Below are 17,659 nucleotides of genomic sequence, written 5' to 3' on the forward strand. Positions count from 1 at the left end.
CAATCAAGCGAATTCGTCAACTCAACATCTTCCTAAACACATTTCTAGACAGTGTTTGATTGACAGTCCAGGAGACCAACGCGATCCAATTTAGCCCGAATGGTTTAGATTGACAAATGGGGTAGCCAATTAAGTCACACATGCGGACTCATTCCAACGAATCCAATAGCGACAAGAATACCTTTCACTAGAACCCGCCTCCGTAAGCATGCATTGCAACCAATGAAACCCCTCTAAAATATTAATACGGTCAGCGCGAATGTTCAGCTGCACTTTTCTGGCAATTCCCATGATTGAATAACGTACTGTGAAGGTATTTGCTGCTTAATAAACATGAACCTGATCAACAAATACTTGGTAGGATTCTCCTTGGAAATATTTTGTTATTAAATATGTAAACGTTTTAGAAAAAAAAATTATATTATCAAAATGACGCATACAAGGAAACTAAACTACATGTGAATAACGTTGAATCACAAATAACAGTCCTGGATATTTCAGTGAATACAATTTCGAGAAACGAAAGCAATATCATTCAAGACACATCCCACCTCAACGGAACAGAATATTGAGATATTGAAAACCAAATGGTGTGTGAGGAGGGTTGGGGGCAGGAGAATAGAATGTCTGGGGGTCTGGGAAAGAAACGCCAATGACACCATTGTACATGAAAATCCCTCGGAGGCAAACAAAGATTAGGGGGAAGTTGACATGAAGCAGGAAACAGGTGAAGAAGGAAATAGAGTTTGGGCAAGCCTCTTTTACATTGTCAACAACAGTGACCAACAGTAATTTCTTGTGTGGGACTCCAAAAATTCCCCTGGTGATACATTAGATACAATACTCCACTGAGTAAAAAGAACAACAAGTGTAGATACTACAGAATAGATGAAGAGCATTACTATTTGTTACAATAACAGGGCATGTGTCGACACGTTTCTTTAATGCAGAGATGCATTTTGGATGTCTCCTTTCAGTCACCTCTTAAAGAGGTCATGGTGTCACGGCATATTCGGTCCCCCTTCGAGTGGATTATGCAACTCCCAACTTTGTATCTATTGCAGGGTGGTAGTACAAAAGCATCTTCTGACTTGCAGACAGTAGAAGTGAAGCACTTCCTTCAGGCTCGATCTCGAACGTTGTCACTCAAGAAGATAATATTGTCTAGAAAGCGAGAGAGAGAGAGAGAGAGAGAGAGAGAGAATAGAACATGAGTTCGAGGGTCCTGAAAGCAAAGGTTGATGACGATGAAGCTGCCACAGTGTCACCGCAGAGGATAAATGTTGTGTGCGCGCGCGCGCGCAGACCTGCGATGATGGTGGTAGCTTGGCGTCTCACGCTGTTCTTGTCCACGTACTCTCCGTAATCCAGCTTCCCTTCCACGAGGACTCTGGACCTACAGCGGCACATCAAAACGCACGCACGAGATAAGTGACGCGGGTGAAGCCATTCCTACCCCTTGGGGCCTTACATGGTCCCTTTTACAGTGGAGCAAAAACAAGGCGCAAGCCGCGCTAAGGACCACGGGGGTGAGCTGAAACGCTGACGAAGCGCATACCCTTTCTTGACGTACTGGTAGGCCACGTCCCTGAGGCCGGGCTTGAACACCGACACGCGGTGCCATGTTGTCTTCTGACTGACGTCACCTGTAGAACAGACCATAATATGACTCCCCCGGTCTCCACCCACACCCACGCACTGTTTGAAAGGTCAATACACACCTGTGGGGGTCGTCTCTCCCTCCCCGGAGCGCCACATCTCGTTGGTCGCCATGGAGAAGATGGTGACGGGGTTGCGTCCGTCCACCTGCCTCATGACTGGGTCCTGACCCACGCGGCCCAAAAGCTGCACGCGGTTTATCGCTGTCAGGGAGGAGCGGGGCATACACATCACACACCATACTGGCTACTGAAAAATGGCAATATACATTCACCTTAACCAAAATAGCAACTGCCATTATTGCCAAGGCTCCCAATGAGTCAACCATCGGCACTCAAGCAACAGATTAAATATTGGAAGCCTTAAACTGAACCAAGGGAACGGAAAAAAACTCAGTCCTCACATCTTTCCAGGATGAGACTGGCGTCTGTGCTGCTGTGCCTAACCAGCTGTCTCAGTACCTGTAGGGAATCGCAGACAAAGAACCACGCAGTCAGTATACTGTACTTTAACAAACATCTCTGAAATGAACATGATTAGCCGTCATTGTGTGGAGCATACGGCGGAGGAATTTTTGAGATACAAACGGCGAAATACAACTCACCTGTGCTGTAGCGCATCTCAACATATTTTCTGTGCTGGTTGTCTTTGGAACGTAGAAATGTCTGTTGAAGACATTGGTGAATGCATATGGTCATTGCAAAAGTTATTTAATTCAGATATGTTTTGCATGCATGCTAGATGATTTAGCTAGTATGCATGGAACATTATGAGCCTGGTAACGTTCGTAATTAGTCAGAGGTTAGTCAAACAAATTCAGGTCAGTGGGCTATGTCTAACTACTATAATTAACATTTTGTTTAATGCGTCCAATAAACAATGAGATGTCCCATATAGCAAGTGGCTAACATTGTTAGTGCTGGTCGTATAGTGGCAACGAGGTTGAACTAGCTAGTTAGCAAGTATCTTAAATTAAAGTTTTTAGCTAGTACATACAATCTTAAAGTAGCCGATGCGTATTTCTTTTGAAGCCAAAACATTTCGTTCGGGTTTGTATCGTGTAACGTTATACATGCTTAACAGAGATCAAAAATGAAACTTACGAGTGTCAAGACTTTGAAGAAGACGCCTGTAACCTCACGCTGTTTCCGTTCCGTCTCCAAAATGAGTCGGACTGGGGTATCGGCACAATAAGGGGTGCATAGTTCCGCTCTAAACCAACAACATTGTATTTGTTGTAATTTTCGATGTTCATTATGTAGATAATTGTTTTTTTTTTATACACAGCATACAATCTGTCTCTAGCATACTTTTAGTGCATTTCTTTCATAAATAAACATGGACTTGCATTAAATCATATCTTTATTTCAGGCCAAAAGAGTGAGTTCCATAAAGCCTTTGATCAGTCAAATCACACCCTAAAAGTGATATTTATTGCACAAAAGCACAGATATAAGCAGAATATTATGCCCAAGTATAACAATGATGAGGACCTTTTATGAAACACAACTTGACATAATGTCATCCACTCCAATACTGACTACATTCGAAACACTCATAAAGTGAGAAGTGCAGTTACTTCATTCATACAGATTTCAACAAGAGACTCACAGTCCCTGTATTCGCCATTACATGACATCATTTACCTGAGAACAAGACAAGGCCTTGTGCAGAAGAGATGTGAAAAGTCATCACTCCGGTCCAGAATAAGTCACAGATACCATGGAATGGCATTTGTGTGAACCCCCCCCCCCGTCCCCTCCCACACCCCTCCCACACCCCTCGCCCTCCCCCTCCCACACCCCTCCCCTCACACCCGCCCCACTGCACGTCCACACCAAAGCACACTGTCCCAGTGGGCTTTCCCCAGTGCCTCTCAGAGTGATGGAGAACATACGCTAGCTGGTACCATACACTAACTGGTACCATACACTAGCTGGTACCATACGCTAGCTGGTACCATACACTAACTGGTACCATACACTAACTGGTACCATACGCTAACTGGTACCATACGCTAGCTGGTACTATACGCTAGCTGGAACAGCTCCTGCTAACACATAGGAGGATAAGTCAACATGCCGCACAGGCGTGTGTGTTGTCTTTGTACACGTCTACATATTATATATATATATCAGTGTGTGTGAGCACGCGTGTCTCCAGAGGGTGCTTCAGGATTCGTCAGTTCTGCAGGATGAGTACCAGCAGCTGGGATACAAGGCGTTGGGCCGGCTGACTGATGGGGTAGTGGGATGGCAGTTTCTCCTCCAAACAGGACACCTTCACGTAATACCTGTAGAAGAAGAACACGCTAAGACAAGTAGTACATTGAAAGGGGGCATTGCCGCCTAGTGGCCAACATGGGGTATGACCGCACTGTTCATCATGATACGTTCTGTTATTCAGTGGAGCCGGGATGAACTCAACAGCTCATGGTCCAATGAAGAAACACGTGGAAGAAAGCCACACGGCACAATACACTCAATCACGTCAAGTAACTGGTTTCCAGTCTCCAGAAACAGTGAAAAGCAAGCCTGAGCCAGGAGCCAGGAGTGTGGATGGATGGAGCGGGCTCCTCTCACCGGAACTCCTCCCGATACTCGGTGCGGAGGTACAGGCCCAGTGGGGAGCTGTACTGGAGACAGGCCAGCAGGACCCTGCAGCGCTGGTACACCAGAGCGGCCTGGGCTGGGCTTAGAGGGGCCTGGGGGCCAGACAGAACCAGGACCACCTGCTGGGCCTGGAAGGCCATGAAGGACCTCTGGAGACGAGATTTAGTAAAGGCTTAGGGTACGGGACTTGATATTTGACTGTGCAGTCATGACTGTTTGGCAGCGTGTAATAGTGTCCATGATAATAAATACGAAAACTATTAAGGTCTGATTTCTGAGAGACGGGTTATTCACTATGAAACATGTCTTTTGAGAATCTCAACAGCTCCCGAAAGAGCTTCCGGGTTTCACAGTAGGCTGAATCTGTACAGAGAATTAGATAAATAATCCTAATCTTATATATATATATATATTCTTATATATTTATATAAGAATATATTCTAATATATATATATATATATTGGATGTGATGTGACTGAGGGGAGGAGAGTGGATGTAGAGAGTGGATGTACCAAGGCTGGATGAGGCTGGAGAACCTTCAGGATCCATCCCACAGTGAGGAAATGCCCCAGACATCTCAACGTCCGGCTGGCCTGCAGCAACACACATCCACATCCTCCATCACGGGTGTCCATAGATTCAACTACCTTGAAAGGCAGGAATTCCCATGTCTGTCTGTCTGTCTGTCTGTCTGTCTGTCTGTCTGTCTGTCTGTCTGTAGCTGGATAATCTAGAGAACCGAGCACTGTATAAAGTAAAAATTTGACGGGGGAATTGCTCAGGACCCAAGGACGTGCAGCGTCGAATATGTTTGGATGGGAGGTTTGGGAGAAAAAATATATATAAGCCATGTTGAGCTACACTAAACTATGGAGCCATTGACCACTCCTATATCCTTCTCTGTGGCAGGGTACACTCCGAGACCCACCCGGTTTGCCAGATCACTCAAGTATTTCATCGAAACGGGCAGTGCACTAGCAATGGTGACGTATCATAAGATCCACTGGAGCTGAGTAGGAGTGATTCTCCCAGCATTGTGTGGTGTTCTTGGGGATGTTTGTGCCCGGGAGGGGTCAGGGGTCGGGGGTCAGGGTTTACCGCGGCGCTCTCCTCTTGACACAGCACCACCAGCTCAAACAGTAGAGAGCAGGCGGCATCCAGATACTCGGCTAACAGGTCCTGCAGCTGAGAAACACACTGTGGAAGAAAACGTTTACAGATATCACACGTGAACCATGACAAAAAGCACCCCTGCGCACAAACACGCGTTTCGTTTTTGAGTGTCCGTATCTATCTACCAACATACAGTACTTTCATACGGCACAACATTCTGTATACACATTCTTGTTCATTGAAAATATGAAAGGAATATATGAAACCCTGCAAATATGGAGTGTGTACAATTGAGCGTACGACCCATTCAATGCCCGCCCAGCCAATCCCTACCTTTGTGTGTGCGGGGGGGTCTTGCCTCAGGTCTGGGGGGCTATGTGCTGCTTCCTGGGGTGGGAGCACAGGCTCACACACCATTGCTAGCAGCAGCCTAGCAGGCAAAGCACCCCTGCAGGGCAATACATACACACATGTCATCTTGACACGTGACATCTCCGAGAGAGAGAGAGAGAGAGAGAGAGAGAGAGAGAGAGAGAGAGAGAGAGAGAGAGAGAGAGAGAGAGAGAGAGAGAGAGAGAGAGAGATGAGGCTCCCTCTCTTCCTATATTTCTCTCTCTCTCTCTCTCTCTCTCTCTCTCTATGTCTCTCTCTCTCTCTCTCTCTCTCTCTCTCTCTCTCTCTCACAAACACACACACACAGTAGAATATAAGCACATGCAAACACCCACGTGCACCACCATGTGGTACAAAAAAGACATGCGCATATGGGGCCGTGCTCATAGTTTTGCTTTCAGAACGTACAAATCTACATTCTCACATACATAGAGAGAGACGGTAGAGGAGAAGTAGGGAATGAGGAGGAGAGAACATGTACTCACTGTTTGGCTGTAAGCATGTTGAGGCGAGCTGGCTCGATCTCAGTTTCTCTGAACATCAAAGCCAGGGTTTGGATGATGAGGGTGCACAGCCTGGGGAACAGGACCAACAAGCAGAAAGGGACCAGGACCAACAAGCAGAAATGGGGGAATGGGAAAAAGAGAAAGGACTAGGTCGGTTTGTAAACACCAAAGAGCTTAATATGCGGAAGGATTGACTCACAACTCATGACTTAACCTCCACATATGTGAGTGTGTGCACGCGTGTGTGTGTGAGTGTGTGTGTGTGTGTGTGTGTATGTGTGTCAACTAAGGATAGCCACCAGTAATCTGGTTGTGTAAAAAATCCCCAGCTTAAATCCATACAGAACCCAGAGGATCCTGGTTTGTACAAAGGAAGATTCCGGAGGTTAGACCAGGTGACACACCCACGCACACTGTATACTCACAGCAGCTGATCGGCGGTGTGTCCTCCTCTACGTTTTGCATCAGGTGCCTGGCAGCTTCGAAGCGATTCTTCTAGCGTTCTGACCAGGAACGGACACAGGTCGCTGGACTACACACACACACACACACAGCAAAAAAAAAGCTAACACGCACATGTTGAAACCCATTTTCAAGACACACACACAGACTCACACACGCGTGCACACATGACAGTGTCTTACCCTCCAGAAGAGCTTGCGGAGGGTGGTGTTGCGGTGCGCCGCGGTGCACAGCTCCTGGAGCAGCAGGTACCGGCACTCCAGGCTGACGCCTTCCTGGACTAGCTCCCCACTCAGCTGACGAAACAGGTGAGCTGTGCGCTCCCAGCTACACACACACACACACACACACACACACACACACACACATACATACATACACACATACACACATATATGTCAATAAAAAAAATATATAAAAAGAACAAAAATGACACGCAAAAACGTTAAATCTTTTCAAAAGAAGTCAAGTTTTCTTTGTCTGCAAATGTGTGTGTGAGTGTGTGTGTGTCAAAGTACCTAATGGTGGGCTGTATCTGTGGGGTGCCGTTAGCGGAGGCGCCACATCGTTTTCGGTAGAGAGGGTCTAGTAGCAATGTTGATCTCTGAAAACAAAACATGCAACACATTAACAGACACACACACACACACACACAAACCATTATAGATGTCTTTAACAAACACACAAACAAACCGAACAAAGACAGACCAACTGGGAACAAGACTGGGAACAAGACTGACAACGTTGCGACTGGACCATAAAGAGAGAAAGAGAATAGGAGGGAGAGAAGGAGAGAGATGAGGAGAGAGAAAGAGAATAGGAGAGGGAGAGAAGGAGAGAGGTGAGGAGAGAGATGAGGAGAGAGAGAAGGAGAAAGGTGAGGAGGGAGAGAAGGAGAGAGATGAGGAGAGAGAAAGAGAATAGGAGAGGGAGAGAAGGAGAGAGGTGAGGAGAGAGATGAGGAGAGAGAGAAGGAGAAAGGTGAGGAGGGAGAGAAGGAGAGAGATGAGGAGAGAGAGAAGGAGAAAGGTGAGGAGGGAGAGAAGGAGAGAGATGAGGAGAGAGAGAAGGAGAAAGGTGAGGAGGGAGAGAAGGAGAGAGATGAGGAGAGAGAGAAGGAGAGAGGTGAGGAGAGAGAGAAGGAGAAAGGTGAGGAGGGAGAAAGTGAGCCGGACGACCCTCCCTCACTATGATGTAGCTGCTCCAGGAGCTCTGTAGGTGGAGGTAGATCCGCGAGGTGGGGGACACCGAATAGAGGTGCAGCTCGGCCTCCCTGCCTCCCTCCTCGTTCCTCTCTCCCCCCCCCGGCGCCCGCCCCTTCTTCATCAGACGGGCCAGCACCGAGCCCCTCCTCCTCCTCCTGGGAGCGGGGGCGGGCTCCGACCGGCCCGCCGGAGGGGGGGGTTCGGGGGACAGGGGCGAGTGAGGGGAGGGCAGGGAGAGGACTGGGGAGGGGGGTTGGGGGAGGAGCCTGGGCGGGGCCATGTGGAGGCCCAGGGTTTCGGGGTTGGGGCAGGAGGCAGAGCGGTTGATCCTCAACATGGGGAGCCTCTCTTCCTCCTCCTCCTCCTCGCCCTCGTTGTTCCTGACGAGAAAGACACAGGCAACAGTAAGTACATTCACACACACACACACTTGTTACGTTTTTGTCCCACTCAAGGAAGTTATTCTCTGGAACTCCAGCAGAGGGCAGTGTGTGAGGGCAGATGGGAAGAAGGGATGGGAAAGGAAGGAGGAAGGAATGAGAGGGGGGGGGGGGGGTGGCAGTTGGAGTTGACCTGGCAAAGACTGCCAAACCTCTAATTCTGGGTTGGAACAAGAACATGGTTTCTCTCTCTCTCTCTTTCCCCTGCCTTGCCCCTTTCTCCAAAGCTCAGGGAAAACGGAAGAGGGGGATCTTTCTGTAGAGTGCTGATCTGCCATGAGCCTCAATGGAAAAAAGCTGTCAGACCGTTATGCCTGTGCCTTTGCCACATCTTGGCCACACTATATATGTGACTGCTGTCACACACACACACACAAACACACAGTCTGTGTACATAATGGTATTACTCAAGGGCCTCGTACTCTTCTCACTTCCCCTCATTTGTACCCTCTGGTTTGTGTGTGCAGTATGTGTTCCAGTCCATGCCTTGTCTGTCACACAACTTTTGTATGTGTGTGTTAATGACCTCCCAGGAGAGATAACGACACCCCAAGGCACACACACCATTCTGAGGCAAACAGAACCTTTTAATAGGTGTTTTATTACATTGAGGGGCTTCTGTACCCTAGCAACGGGCAAATGACGCCAATAGACCCCTCCCACTTCCTGTGGTATCTATGCACTTTGTGTCTGTGTATATTGGTTGCACAAGCTAGTTATATAGCACACAATGCCACACACACACACATACACTCTGAAGACTTTCTGTAGAGCTCAATGAATTCTGTGAAGTGGGATGTAATTGAGAATCTGATGGTTTGTGGTGTGTAATGAATGTATTTAAGAATGCATGGCCTGCATGTGTGTGCTGCTGCTGTATGTCTTCAGAAGCAGCGAACATGAGATGAAACTCTCTCCTCTGGACAGCATTAAATTGTTATAAGCAACTTGAGCTGGCGAGTATCTAAGGTCAGCTAGCTGTGTAGGTGTTACCTCACAAGCCTCTTACGGTTTGCTAATGTTAGCTACTCTGAGCTAGCATCTCCCCTAATTTTGTGCCAGGTTGTTAGCTGACTTTAGCTAAACTGCTGGCTAGCAAACAACTCAATAGCCTGTTAGAACAGCTAATTAGCTTGAGCTACTCTGCTAGATAGGTCCTTTCCTGAGTAACTTTTCATCAACGCTTTGGTTTCTCCCTTCTTCTTTTCCATATCTCCCTCTACCCAGTCTGTCATCCACCCCGCACTCTGTGCTTCTCGCTTCCTCCCTCCCTATCTACAGCATGTTCCTCTTCTCTCCTCTCCTCACATTCCCCTCTCATAGGAATCAGGAAAATATAGATGTGAAAGACACACCTGTGTACGCTTCCCTGTAAAAATAACGATTACAAACAAACCGTATTCCTTTTAAGATTGTAGAGGAAAGGGAGGGTAAGTTAGAGAAAGGGAGGGAAAGGAAGAATAATGGAGGGAAAGAGAGCAGAGGTGCGACGGAGAATGTTTGTAGATACAAAGATGTATTTTCCAACAGGGTTTTGAAAAATAGATTCCCGTTTTCACCGTAGCTGCTACCGTACATGCCTATAGGGAGCTTATCTTAGCTCAGATACTGCAACGACACTGCCTCAGTCCACCTCTTCATAAGACAATAGACAGCTACTTCTCCACTGTGTGCACTTTCTGTTCTAACATGGGACAGTCTATTCCGTTTCTTAGCAACTGTTTCTGCATACCCAGACATACACACAGAATAAAGAGAAAGGCGGACAGCCGAACAGCAGTGCTAACCAGTAATTGGCCTAAACATAGTTGTTGGTAGTCTTGCAGGGCTTAATCAGTTGCCTTAACCATAAACCATCCACAAGGACTGTATAAGCATACATCTAAAAATGCCTAGCTATTGTGCAACTAGGCGTCTCCCTTATAGACCTTCCCTTGAAGGTAGGTCAACTTTTACAGCTAAATGGATCCATTCTGTGTTCAACAGTAAGGGCTAAAAACCATACGTCCCTGTTGGATCTGTCGATTTAGTTTAGTTCCTGTGTCCGCCAAAAAACATAGAAGATGCCAACTGTCCCATCAGATTGCGCTTCTGCGTAACGTAACACTAGCCTAGGAGCCATGAGGATGACAGACAAAGGTCTTTCGTTAGCCTATTTATCCAAGTATGTTGGCCAGGGGTGCCATCAGGGAGGATGGTGTGTGTGTGTTTGTGTGTGTGTGTGTGTGTGTGTTGACAATTCGGTTGCATATAGGTTCAGTCTGCCAGGCAGAGATAAGAACTCAGCAAGACAGGTCTGACAAGCCAGTCATTAGAAAGCTGTACGGAGATGGTCGGGAGTAGAGCAGGGTGTGTGCACGGGTGTGCATGGCGACGGTCTTTCACCTCCACTGGATGGGGGGGAGCTCCCAGACGTCAGTCCCTGGGGGGGGTGCGTGGGCCGACAGGACGACGCCTCCAACTCCTGGGGAGGGGGGGTGGGGTAGAGTGTGTTAGAGAGAGAGAGAGAGAGAGAGAGAGAGAGAGAGAGAGAGAGAGAGAGAGAGAGAGAGAGAGAGAGCAAGAGAGAAAGAGAGAGAGAGAGAGAGAGAGAGAGAGAGAGAGAGAGAGAGAGAGAGAGAGAGAGAGAGAGAGAGAGATGGGGGGAGAGAGAGAGAGAGAGAGAGAGAGAGAGAGAGAGAGAGAGAGAGAGAGAGAGAGAGAGAGAGAGAGAGAGAGAGATGGGGGGAGAGAGAGATACAGAGAAAGAGAAAGAGAGAGAGAGAGAGATGGTGATGACAGTGTGAACTCACTTTATTGGGAGGCAGTCGAGTGTCATTTAGATTGAAATGGCATACACTCTACAGTGGGTGGTACACACTGTGACAAATGACGAAGTGGACCGAGAAAAAGGGGTAGGGGGGACAGAGAGAAAGAAGGAGGGAAGTCGCAATGGCACAGAGGAGAAAGAGAGGAAGAATATGTGAGTGTGTGTATATGCTCGTAGGACTAATGGAATGTAGCACCAATCTATAATATGTGTCAGAGAGGATTCCACTACCAGGTGATATAGAGTTAACTGTCTTCCGTTCCCACACACACCTCCCCATTAGAGATTCCTGTATGTATGTGTGTGTGTGTGTGTGTGCGCGTGAGAGAGAGAGCATCACACACAAACACACACAATAACAAACACACACAGGTAAGCTCCTAGCCTGGCACGTGTAGAATTTATACCGGTGCCACAGATGTCATCTCTGCTAACACTGGCATCGTTCCAGGGTTTCGAACGTCCGACTCAAATACAAAACAACCCGTTTCCAATAGACGACCCTTTATCCAGCTCAACCCCCTCACTGGGTGCCACCCATAACGTGTGCCCAGTATTGTTTACACTGAGAGAAGGGAGACAGAAAGAACAGGAAGGGACGAGAACGAGAAAGAAAAAGGATTTCAAGAAAGATTCTGGCTTCGAGCGTCGGTGATCTGCTGCCGGGCGAGCGAGCCAGCGAGGGGATGAGGAGGCGAGGGGATGAGGGAAGCAGGACGCTGACAGGATTACAGGGAGTTATGACACCCGAGTCTCCCAGGAGGTGGTGGGCAGTCACACAAGTAAACACCAAACAGACACACCTACAGCGGACGATTCCAGAAGCCACCAGTGTCTGTCTCTCTCTCACACGTACGCGCACAGACAAATAACACCTTTTACAAGGTCATTCATGCTACAGGCTAAAGGTTTGTACCCTGGCAACCACCAGATCACACAGTAAAGGAAAATAAAGGAGGGAACCGACAGGGGGCTAGGAAGTGGTTCTTACTCAGCGACGGAGACACGGTCAAAGAGTGCCTGTGAGTCGGTGGGGCGGGGCTGGGCTGGAATTCACCCGGCCCCTTTTCTCTCATCCGCCCATGTCTCTTCCCACTATGCTTTTCGGTGGCGTAGACGATGCGTATGTGTTGTGAGCGCTCTCGGTCCCGCCCAGACAGGAAGTCAGGTAGATCGTTGACCTGGACAGGAAGTCAAATTGGGGGCGGTTATTGTGATATCATTTGTCATATAACTAAAACTATGGAATAGCACACACATACACAGGAGTGAGAAGACTACTCCATACACACACACACACACACACACACACACATACAGACAAACAGGCAAGCAGACAGACCAATGGCAGACAGATAGAAAAGAAATAGCACTGACACACTACTGTACCACTGCCTGGCTGGACATCAAGTCCCTGAGGAGGAGCCACAACCACAACCACAACCACACACACAGGCATAGTAGTACAGTGGTCCCTCTGGTCTCAGAGGACATAGAGGAGCACCACAGCTCCAGCTGCTGTGGCTTCCTCTCGGGTCCCACTGGCTCCCTTCACAGGAAACAGACGGCTCTCATTACTTACTGGCTGGCTGACTGGATAGTTTTCGGACTGACTGACTGGTTGGATTGCTGGCTAGTTGGTTGGTTTGATGCTTGACTGGCTGTCTGGTTGGCTGTTTGGCTTGTTGTTAGGTTGGCTGGCCGTCTGTCTGACTGTCTGTCTGTCTGTCTGTCTGGTTGCCGGTTTGTCTGGTTGGCAGGCTAACAGGCTGACTGATGTTGGTGGAGAGGAGGAACTCATATGAAGTAAGGAATGAAGGTTCATATTCTGTCTGTTGGCGTGGAGTGAGTGTATGTGTGTGTGTGAGCTTGGAGTGGAGGATTATACAGTAGTGGACACTGACTTTGTTTATAAATTAAATATGTGGCTTCCATTAGCCAAATATAAAATTAAGGCTTAAAGAAGAAAGAGACAGAGATTCCAAAAGGATCTTAAACACCCGAAGCAGACGGTATGAGCTAGCCTGGTCCTAACCAGACTCTCAAATGAAATGTACAGAGAGTCTGGGCTCGCTCCATTGACAAGCGTTGACTTCTTTGTAGGCGGGTACTCTGTTAGAGTTTAAAACTATTGGATCTGCACAGAGCCACTCTGATCTGCCATAACCAATTGCTAGCGTTCGCCTTAGCCAATTCCTTCACCACTACTGTAACAGAGCTAGCTGCCGTAGCTGGAAAATCAAACTGTTTCCCAACCCCGTGGGAAGGAGGGCCTCAACATCATGACCACCAACAAAACTCAGCAAAACTTGTTTTTGCATAGGCTTTCACTCATGGATATTCGGCAGCGTTGCCACAACAGAACGAATGGCTTTGCTCGCATCTTTCTCTGCCGCCATTACGGAACTACAACATCATCGTTCTCAGCCACTTCCTCTGATCGCTGATTGTCCGGTAGAAAATTAACCGGAGACATCTGACATACGTACCTCATGGCCAGACCTAGTGCAGAAGCAAAATGAAAAATTGAGCGGGAGTACGTAGGAGGGCAAAGCCAGGCTAGGTATGAGCTTCCGCATGAGAGAAATAACAAAGACTCAGAAAGTACAAGTGACATAACCAGGTAAATCTCTGGATGCTAACAAAGTTAGCTGCTCCACCTAGCCAAGGTCTTACACATTCGGGTTTTTCAACTGGCTAATTCAGGATATTTACCTAACAGTGAGTCATGTTGCCGAAGGTTTGCTATCTGGTACAGCACAGACTAGTGTGTCTCATTTACAGTGTGTTTCAAAAGTTTGTAAACACCTAGCCTTTTATCATTTTTGAGAGACGCGTGCTCTACTTTTTTCATAGTTTTTAATGCATAATTTCAATCTCTCAATCAATCAATCACAGTCTGTAAGGCATTTAACCTACATGTCTATAATGAATTGGCATTGGCATGTAGTCCAAATATTGCCTAGGGTGACCGTTTCATTAAAATTACGCTTTTTGTACCAATATCTGTACCTGTTGGTCAAAGTAAACATAGTTTGTTGCATATAAAAAATAAGAATATGCATGTGTCTAAACAAGAAAAGACTAGGTGTTTCCAAACTTTTGACAGGCAAATGTTTTGTTTCCTTGAAAGAAGCCTTTTTTTAAATTTTTTAGATCAGGACACCATTCAAGCATAGCAACTGCCCTCAATTGGGGACATTGGCACACATCTCTGCTGAGCTCAAATGGCAAATCAGATGTTTTGAAGTTTGAGCAAGATCGACCCTATCTGGGCAAGGCACACTTCCACATGCAACTTTTGTCAAGAGAAGACGTGTCACTTTCCTTTAATACTGAAAGAATGTGACCAGGAAGGTTACAGGAAACCAAGCAGCAATTTTAAGGTCTGTTCCGATATTCTGCAGATAGTGAAGGAGAGGTCCCTCTACACTTCCTTCATTCATTTGAAATGCTCTTTTTCGGGGGAAAGTCACAAGAAAATGACAGAAAATCCCGACACGCGACAGTTTAAAGGCAGCCGTGTTTGTAGTTCGGGGACGATAATGATCCGTGACCTGACCCCCGACCCCTGGTTCTTGACCCACGGTGATCATCCCCAGTCTACTCTTTCATCCCCTGTGGATCACCAAAGGAGATCACTTTAGATCACATTAAAACATGCCCACATACTTGCACCTGCACCTGCACACACCTACAGGTGGGATTAGAGCCTCTGACCTCTGTCAACCTTCCAGGCTGTGTTTGACTTCCTCTACGAGCCTATAGGACTCCATGTTAAAGGCCCGAGGTTGGAGATAGTCGGGGGTCCTGGCTGGATAAATCAACAGGGAGACCAAGCTGCCAGGAGAAGCCTAGCATAAGCAGTTTATTTTGGTTTTAAATAGACAGGATCAGCCGAGTGTCCTCCCGCCTATTATTAGAGAGCTGGAAGCCAGACAGGCGGTCAGCACGTCGCGGATATATCCGCTGGCCAGGCCGGGGCAAACAGGGCACAGGACAGCGCTCCTCCTGTCACTCCAACTGGTTCGTGTAGGATTGTTTATGGATAAACGTGGTGTAGTGTATGCGTGTGATGCATTACGTTTGCTTCAATCATTTCCCGCATAGTTGCAGTCATTCAAACTTACCAGCACGATCTCCCTGATGTGGCTGAAGTTGACGGCTACCGTCAGGGTGCGCGGAGGGTACTCCGCCAGGTAAACGCAGTCATCACTCAGAACCACATGCATAAACACCTTGTTGACGGTCTCGGAGATCACCACGCACGGCTCGTAAGCACGGATTCGCTCATACACCCCGTGGTCAGTGTTCCTCTTGAGGAAAGAGTCCAGTTTACTGTTCCGCTTGCACAGCAGATTTCCCGCGCCTGTCCGGGCCATGGGCACGGGCATGAACGGTGCGCACCTGTCACTGTCATCAGAGGATCATGAGCCAGCTAGAGACACTTTCTTGAAGGTTACCAGTTACAACATTCGTGGTATATAACCCTATGTTTGTCTTTCGGGAAAAGTAACGGGCATTAGGCTGCATCTATGCTTGGAGGTGTCTGTCGGCGGTGTGGCCAGTGTGCCCGGCGCGTTGATAGATAACACCATCCTTCGCTCCCTTCAAGAGTTTGGCCTCATTGGCCAGGTGTTAAGCTAGCCCCTGATTGGCTGACAGTCTTCCCCTCCTGTCTTACTTCAAGGATGTCGGTGTCTATCGCTGTCACGCATAGGTGCCATTGATGCAGTTCTTGGGCACTGTTGTCATACAGCGGCATCCAGTGGTCAGAGATATTCAGACAAGAGAACATTGTCTATCACAGCCTATATTACTTGCAATGTACCCCAAAACATGTCAAACACATCGAGCCCATTCAAAAACGAAAATGACGATAGTGTTAAATGTTTAATGTTAGACTGAAGTGAGTATTCACACTGAGTTTAGTATTCACAAAACGATATGCGCAAGTCAAATGAAAACCCTTCAGTCCTAATACACCATAACAGAGAAATTACAAATTACTCAGTCATAGCCTGAGAAACTTTCTTGGAAAAAACAAATTGATTTTGTTTGTAAAAAAATATCCCAAAATATTGGCATCATAAGGAAAGTCAAAACCAATATTAATGATTCTTTATTACAGTTTTATTTATCCTTATCTAACTTATTGCAATATAAAATGGGCTAGCACATACACAACATCCATCAGACCTCTTTATCTTCTACAAAAGCGCTTTGTACAAATTGCAGCAAATGCCTCATTTACAGCACACACAGCAGCTCTGTTCCATGGTTTAAATGTTATGAATGCATTTGATATTAATCCATTTCAAACGGCCTCATTTGTCCATAAGATTGTCCATGATAGCGCTGACCTACCTCAACATTACAAAAGTATTTTTAACTTCAACTCAGATATTCACCACCATTATACAAGACACCAGAATGTTAAGACCAATCATGACAAAATCTAGTCAAAAACAACATACAATAATGTTTAGAGGCCCCACCATATGCAATAATCTAACTCAACTGCAACAATCTTGCTTGTCATTCCCCGTTTTTCAAAAAACGTATAAAAATAGATTTCATAGAACATCCAAGCACTACTTTCACCTGATTTGTTTGTTTTTCTGGTTTGTTTTCCTTGTTTTGGCTTTCTGCTTTTCTTTGACTTTTAGACTACCTAAAATACATGTAAACACTCCTATGCATCATTTTGACTAATTTCTTCTTTCTTTTGCAAGTTGTTAAATATATTTAGTATCGATCACATATTTTTTATGTTCAATGATATAAAATGAGTTTCATTTTATATTTTATGGTAAAATTTCAACAATTCTCTTGTGTCTTCACTTTTGTTTTACACGTGTTATTGACTTACAATTCATATAGACATGTATGGTAACATTTCGATTTATCTCAATTGTTTATCTTGGAAAATTTTGTTTAGTTCGATTAATGTATAATATTGACTATTGAGTCTCTGGGGTGGGACCCACAAAAAACCACATAGGTTTCTGGCCCCACCTGCATGCTTTTTGCTTTCTTCTCTTGTATCTTTATATTGTTTTAATCATTGTATAAATGCGAATAAACAATAAACAAATAAACAAAAGCCTGACTTGATTTTCCCGCCCTGACCGTTCACTATGTGTTCCTCTCCCCGACCCTCCAAGCACAGATGGCCTGTTTAGCTTTCATCATGTAAAACATGGGTCCAATATACACGGCAAAGTTGGGGAGGGAAAGCAAAAGTTTGATGAGGAAACAGGCGTTGAAGCCTTTATTGATTCGTCCATATTGGATTAACAATAACGGTATTATCATGGCAACGACTGGACCGTACGCCACAACGCTCGGGACCAAGACCATCAGGACGTTCCAAACGGCGCGTCTCCGGACGGGTGTAGCGTCTCCCCCGGTGTGGGCCGGACTCTGTCGCCAGAGTGCTCGGATCATGCTCTTGAGA

The 17,659-nt window shown here is 46.6% G+C and overlaps 2 protein-coding genes across 3 annotated transcripts; both read right to left on the reverse strand.

The window, feature by feature from the left end:
* Positions 1 to 740: 740 nt before the first annotated feature.
* Positions 741 to 2,849, reverse strand: ssbp1 (single-stranded DNA binding protein 1). 2 transcript variants are annotated; one of them, XM_084701488.1, is made up of 7 exons: positions 2,763 to 2,849; positions 2,264 to 2,324; positions 2,063 to 2,120; positions 1,722 to 1,862; positions 1,559 to 1,646; positions 1,308 to 1,396; positions 741 to 1,164 (listed from the first exon to the last, which is right to left on the reverse strand). In XM_084701488.1, exons 2-7 carry the CDS (start codon positions 2,285 to 2,287, stop codon positions 1,121 to 1,123), a joined length of 444 nt encoding a protein of 147 aa, XP_084557614.1. In that variant the 5' UTR covers positions 2,288 to 2,324; positions 2,763 to 2,849; the 3' UTR covers positions 741 to 1,120. The 2 variants fall into 2 exon arrangements, with proteins under 2 accessions (XP_084557614.1, XP_084557613.1); XM_084701487.1 differs by lacking the exon at positions 2,763 to 2,849 and adding an exon at positions 2,656 to 2,749.
* Positions 2,850 to 3,478: 629 nt separating this feature from the next.
* On the reverse strand, positions 3,479 to 15,793 carry c7h12orf56 (chromosome 7 C12orf56 homolog). Its single transcript, XM_084702105.1, has 13 exons — positions 15,330 to 15,793; positions 12,191 to 12,380; positions 10,776 to 10,854; positions 7,934 to 8,330; positions 7,264 to 7,349; positions 6,928 to 7,072; positions 6,709 to 6,815; positions 6,263 to 6,352; positions 5,718 to 5,832; positions 5,370 to 5,468; positions 4,784 to 4,864; positions 4,242 to 4,420; positions 3,479 to 3,952 (listed from the first exon to the last, which is right to left on the reverse strand). Exons 1-13 carry the CDS (start codon positions 15,591 to 15,593, stop codon positions 3,841 to 3,843), a joined length of 1,944 nt encoding a protein of 647 aa, XP_084558231.1. The 5' UTR covers positions 15,594 to 15,793; the 3' UTR covers positions 3,479 to 3,840.
* Between the last annotated feature and the right edge of the window lie 1,866 nt (positions 15,794 to 17,659).

The sequence above is a fragment of the Hypomesus nipponensis genome, chromosome 7 (assembly GCF_054491055.1).
Source record: "Hypomesus nipponensis isolate SF chromosome 7, ASM5449105v1, whole genome shotgun sequence".
Classification (NCBI taxonomy): Eukaryota; Metazoa; Chordata; class Actinopteri; order Osmeriformes; family Osmeridae; genus Hypomesus; species Hypomesus nipponensis.

Coding starts and splice junctions, on each gene's coding strand:
- ssbp1 (XM_084701487.1), bottom strand. CDS start 2,699: ATGTTTTGGCTTCAAAAGAAATACGCATCGGCTACTTTAAGATT. Junction 2,325..2,655: donor GCATCGGCTACTTTAAGATT/GTATGTACTAGC, acceptor TGTCTTCAACAG/ACATTTCTACGTTCCAAAGA. Junction 1,165..1,307: donor AGCTACCACCATCATCGCAG/GTCTGCGCGCGC, acceptor CTCGCTTTCTAG/ACAATATTATCTTCTTGAGT.
- c7h12orf56 (XM_084702105.1), bottom strand. CDS start 15,593: ATGCCCGTGCCCATGGCCCGGACAGGCGCGGGAAATCTGCTGTGCAAG. Junction 12,381..15,329: donor ACATCAGGGAGATCGTGCTG/GTAAGTTTGAAT, acceptor CTTCCTGTCCAG/GTCAACGATCTACCTGACTT. Junction 4,421..4,783: donor TCCAGCCTCATCCAGCCTTG/GTACATCCACTC, acceptor TCTCGTCTCCAG/AGGTCCTTCATGGCCTTCCA.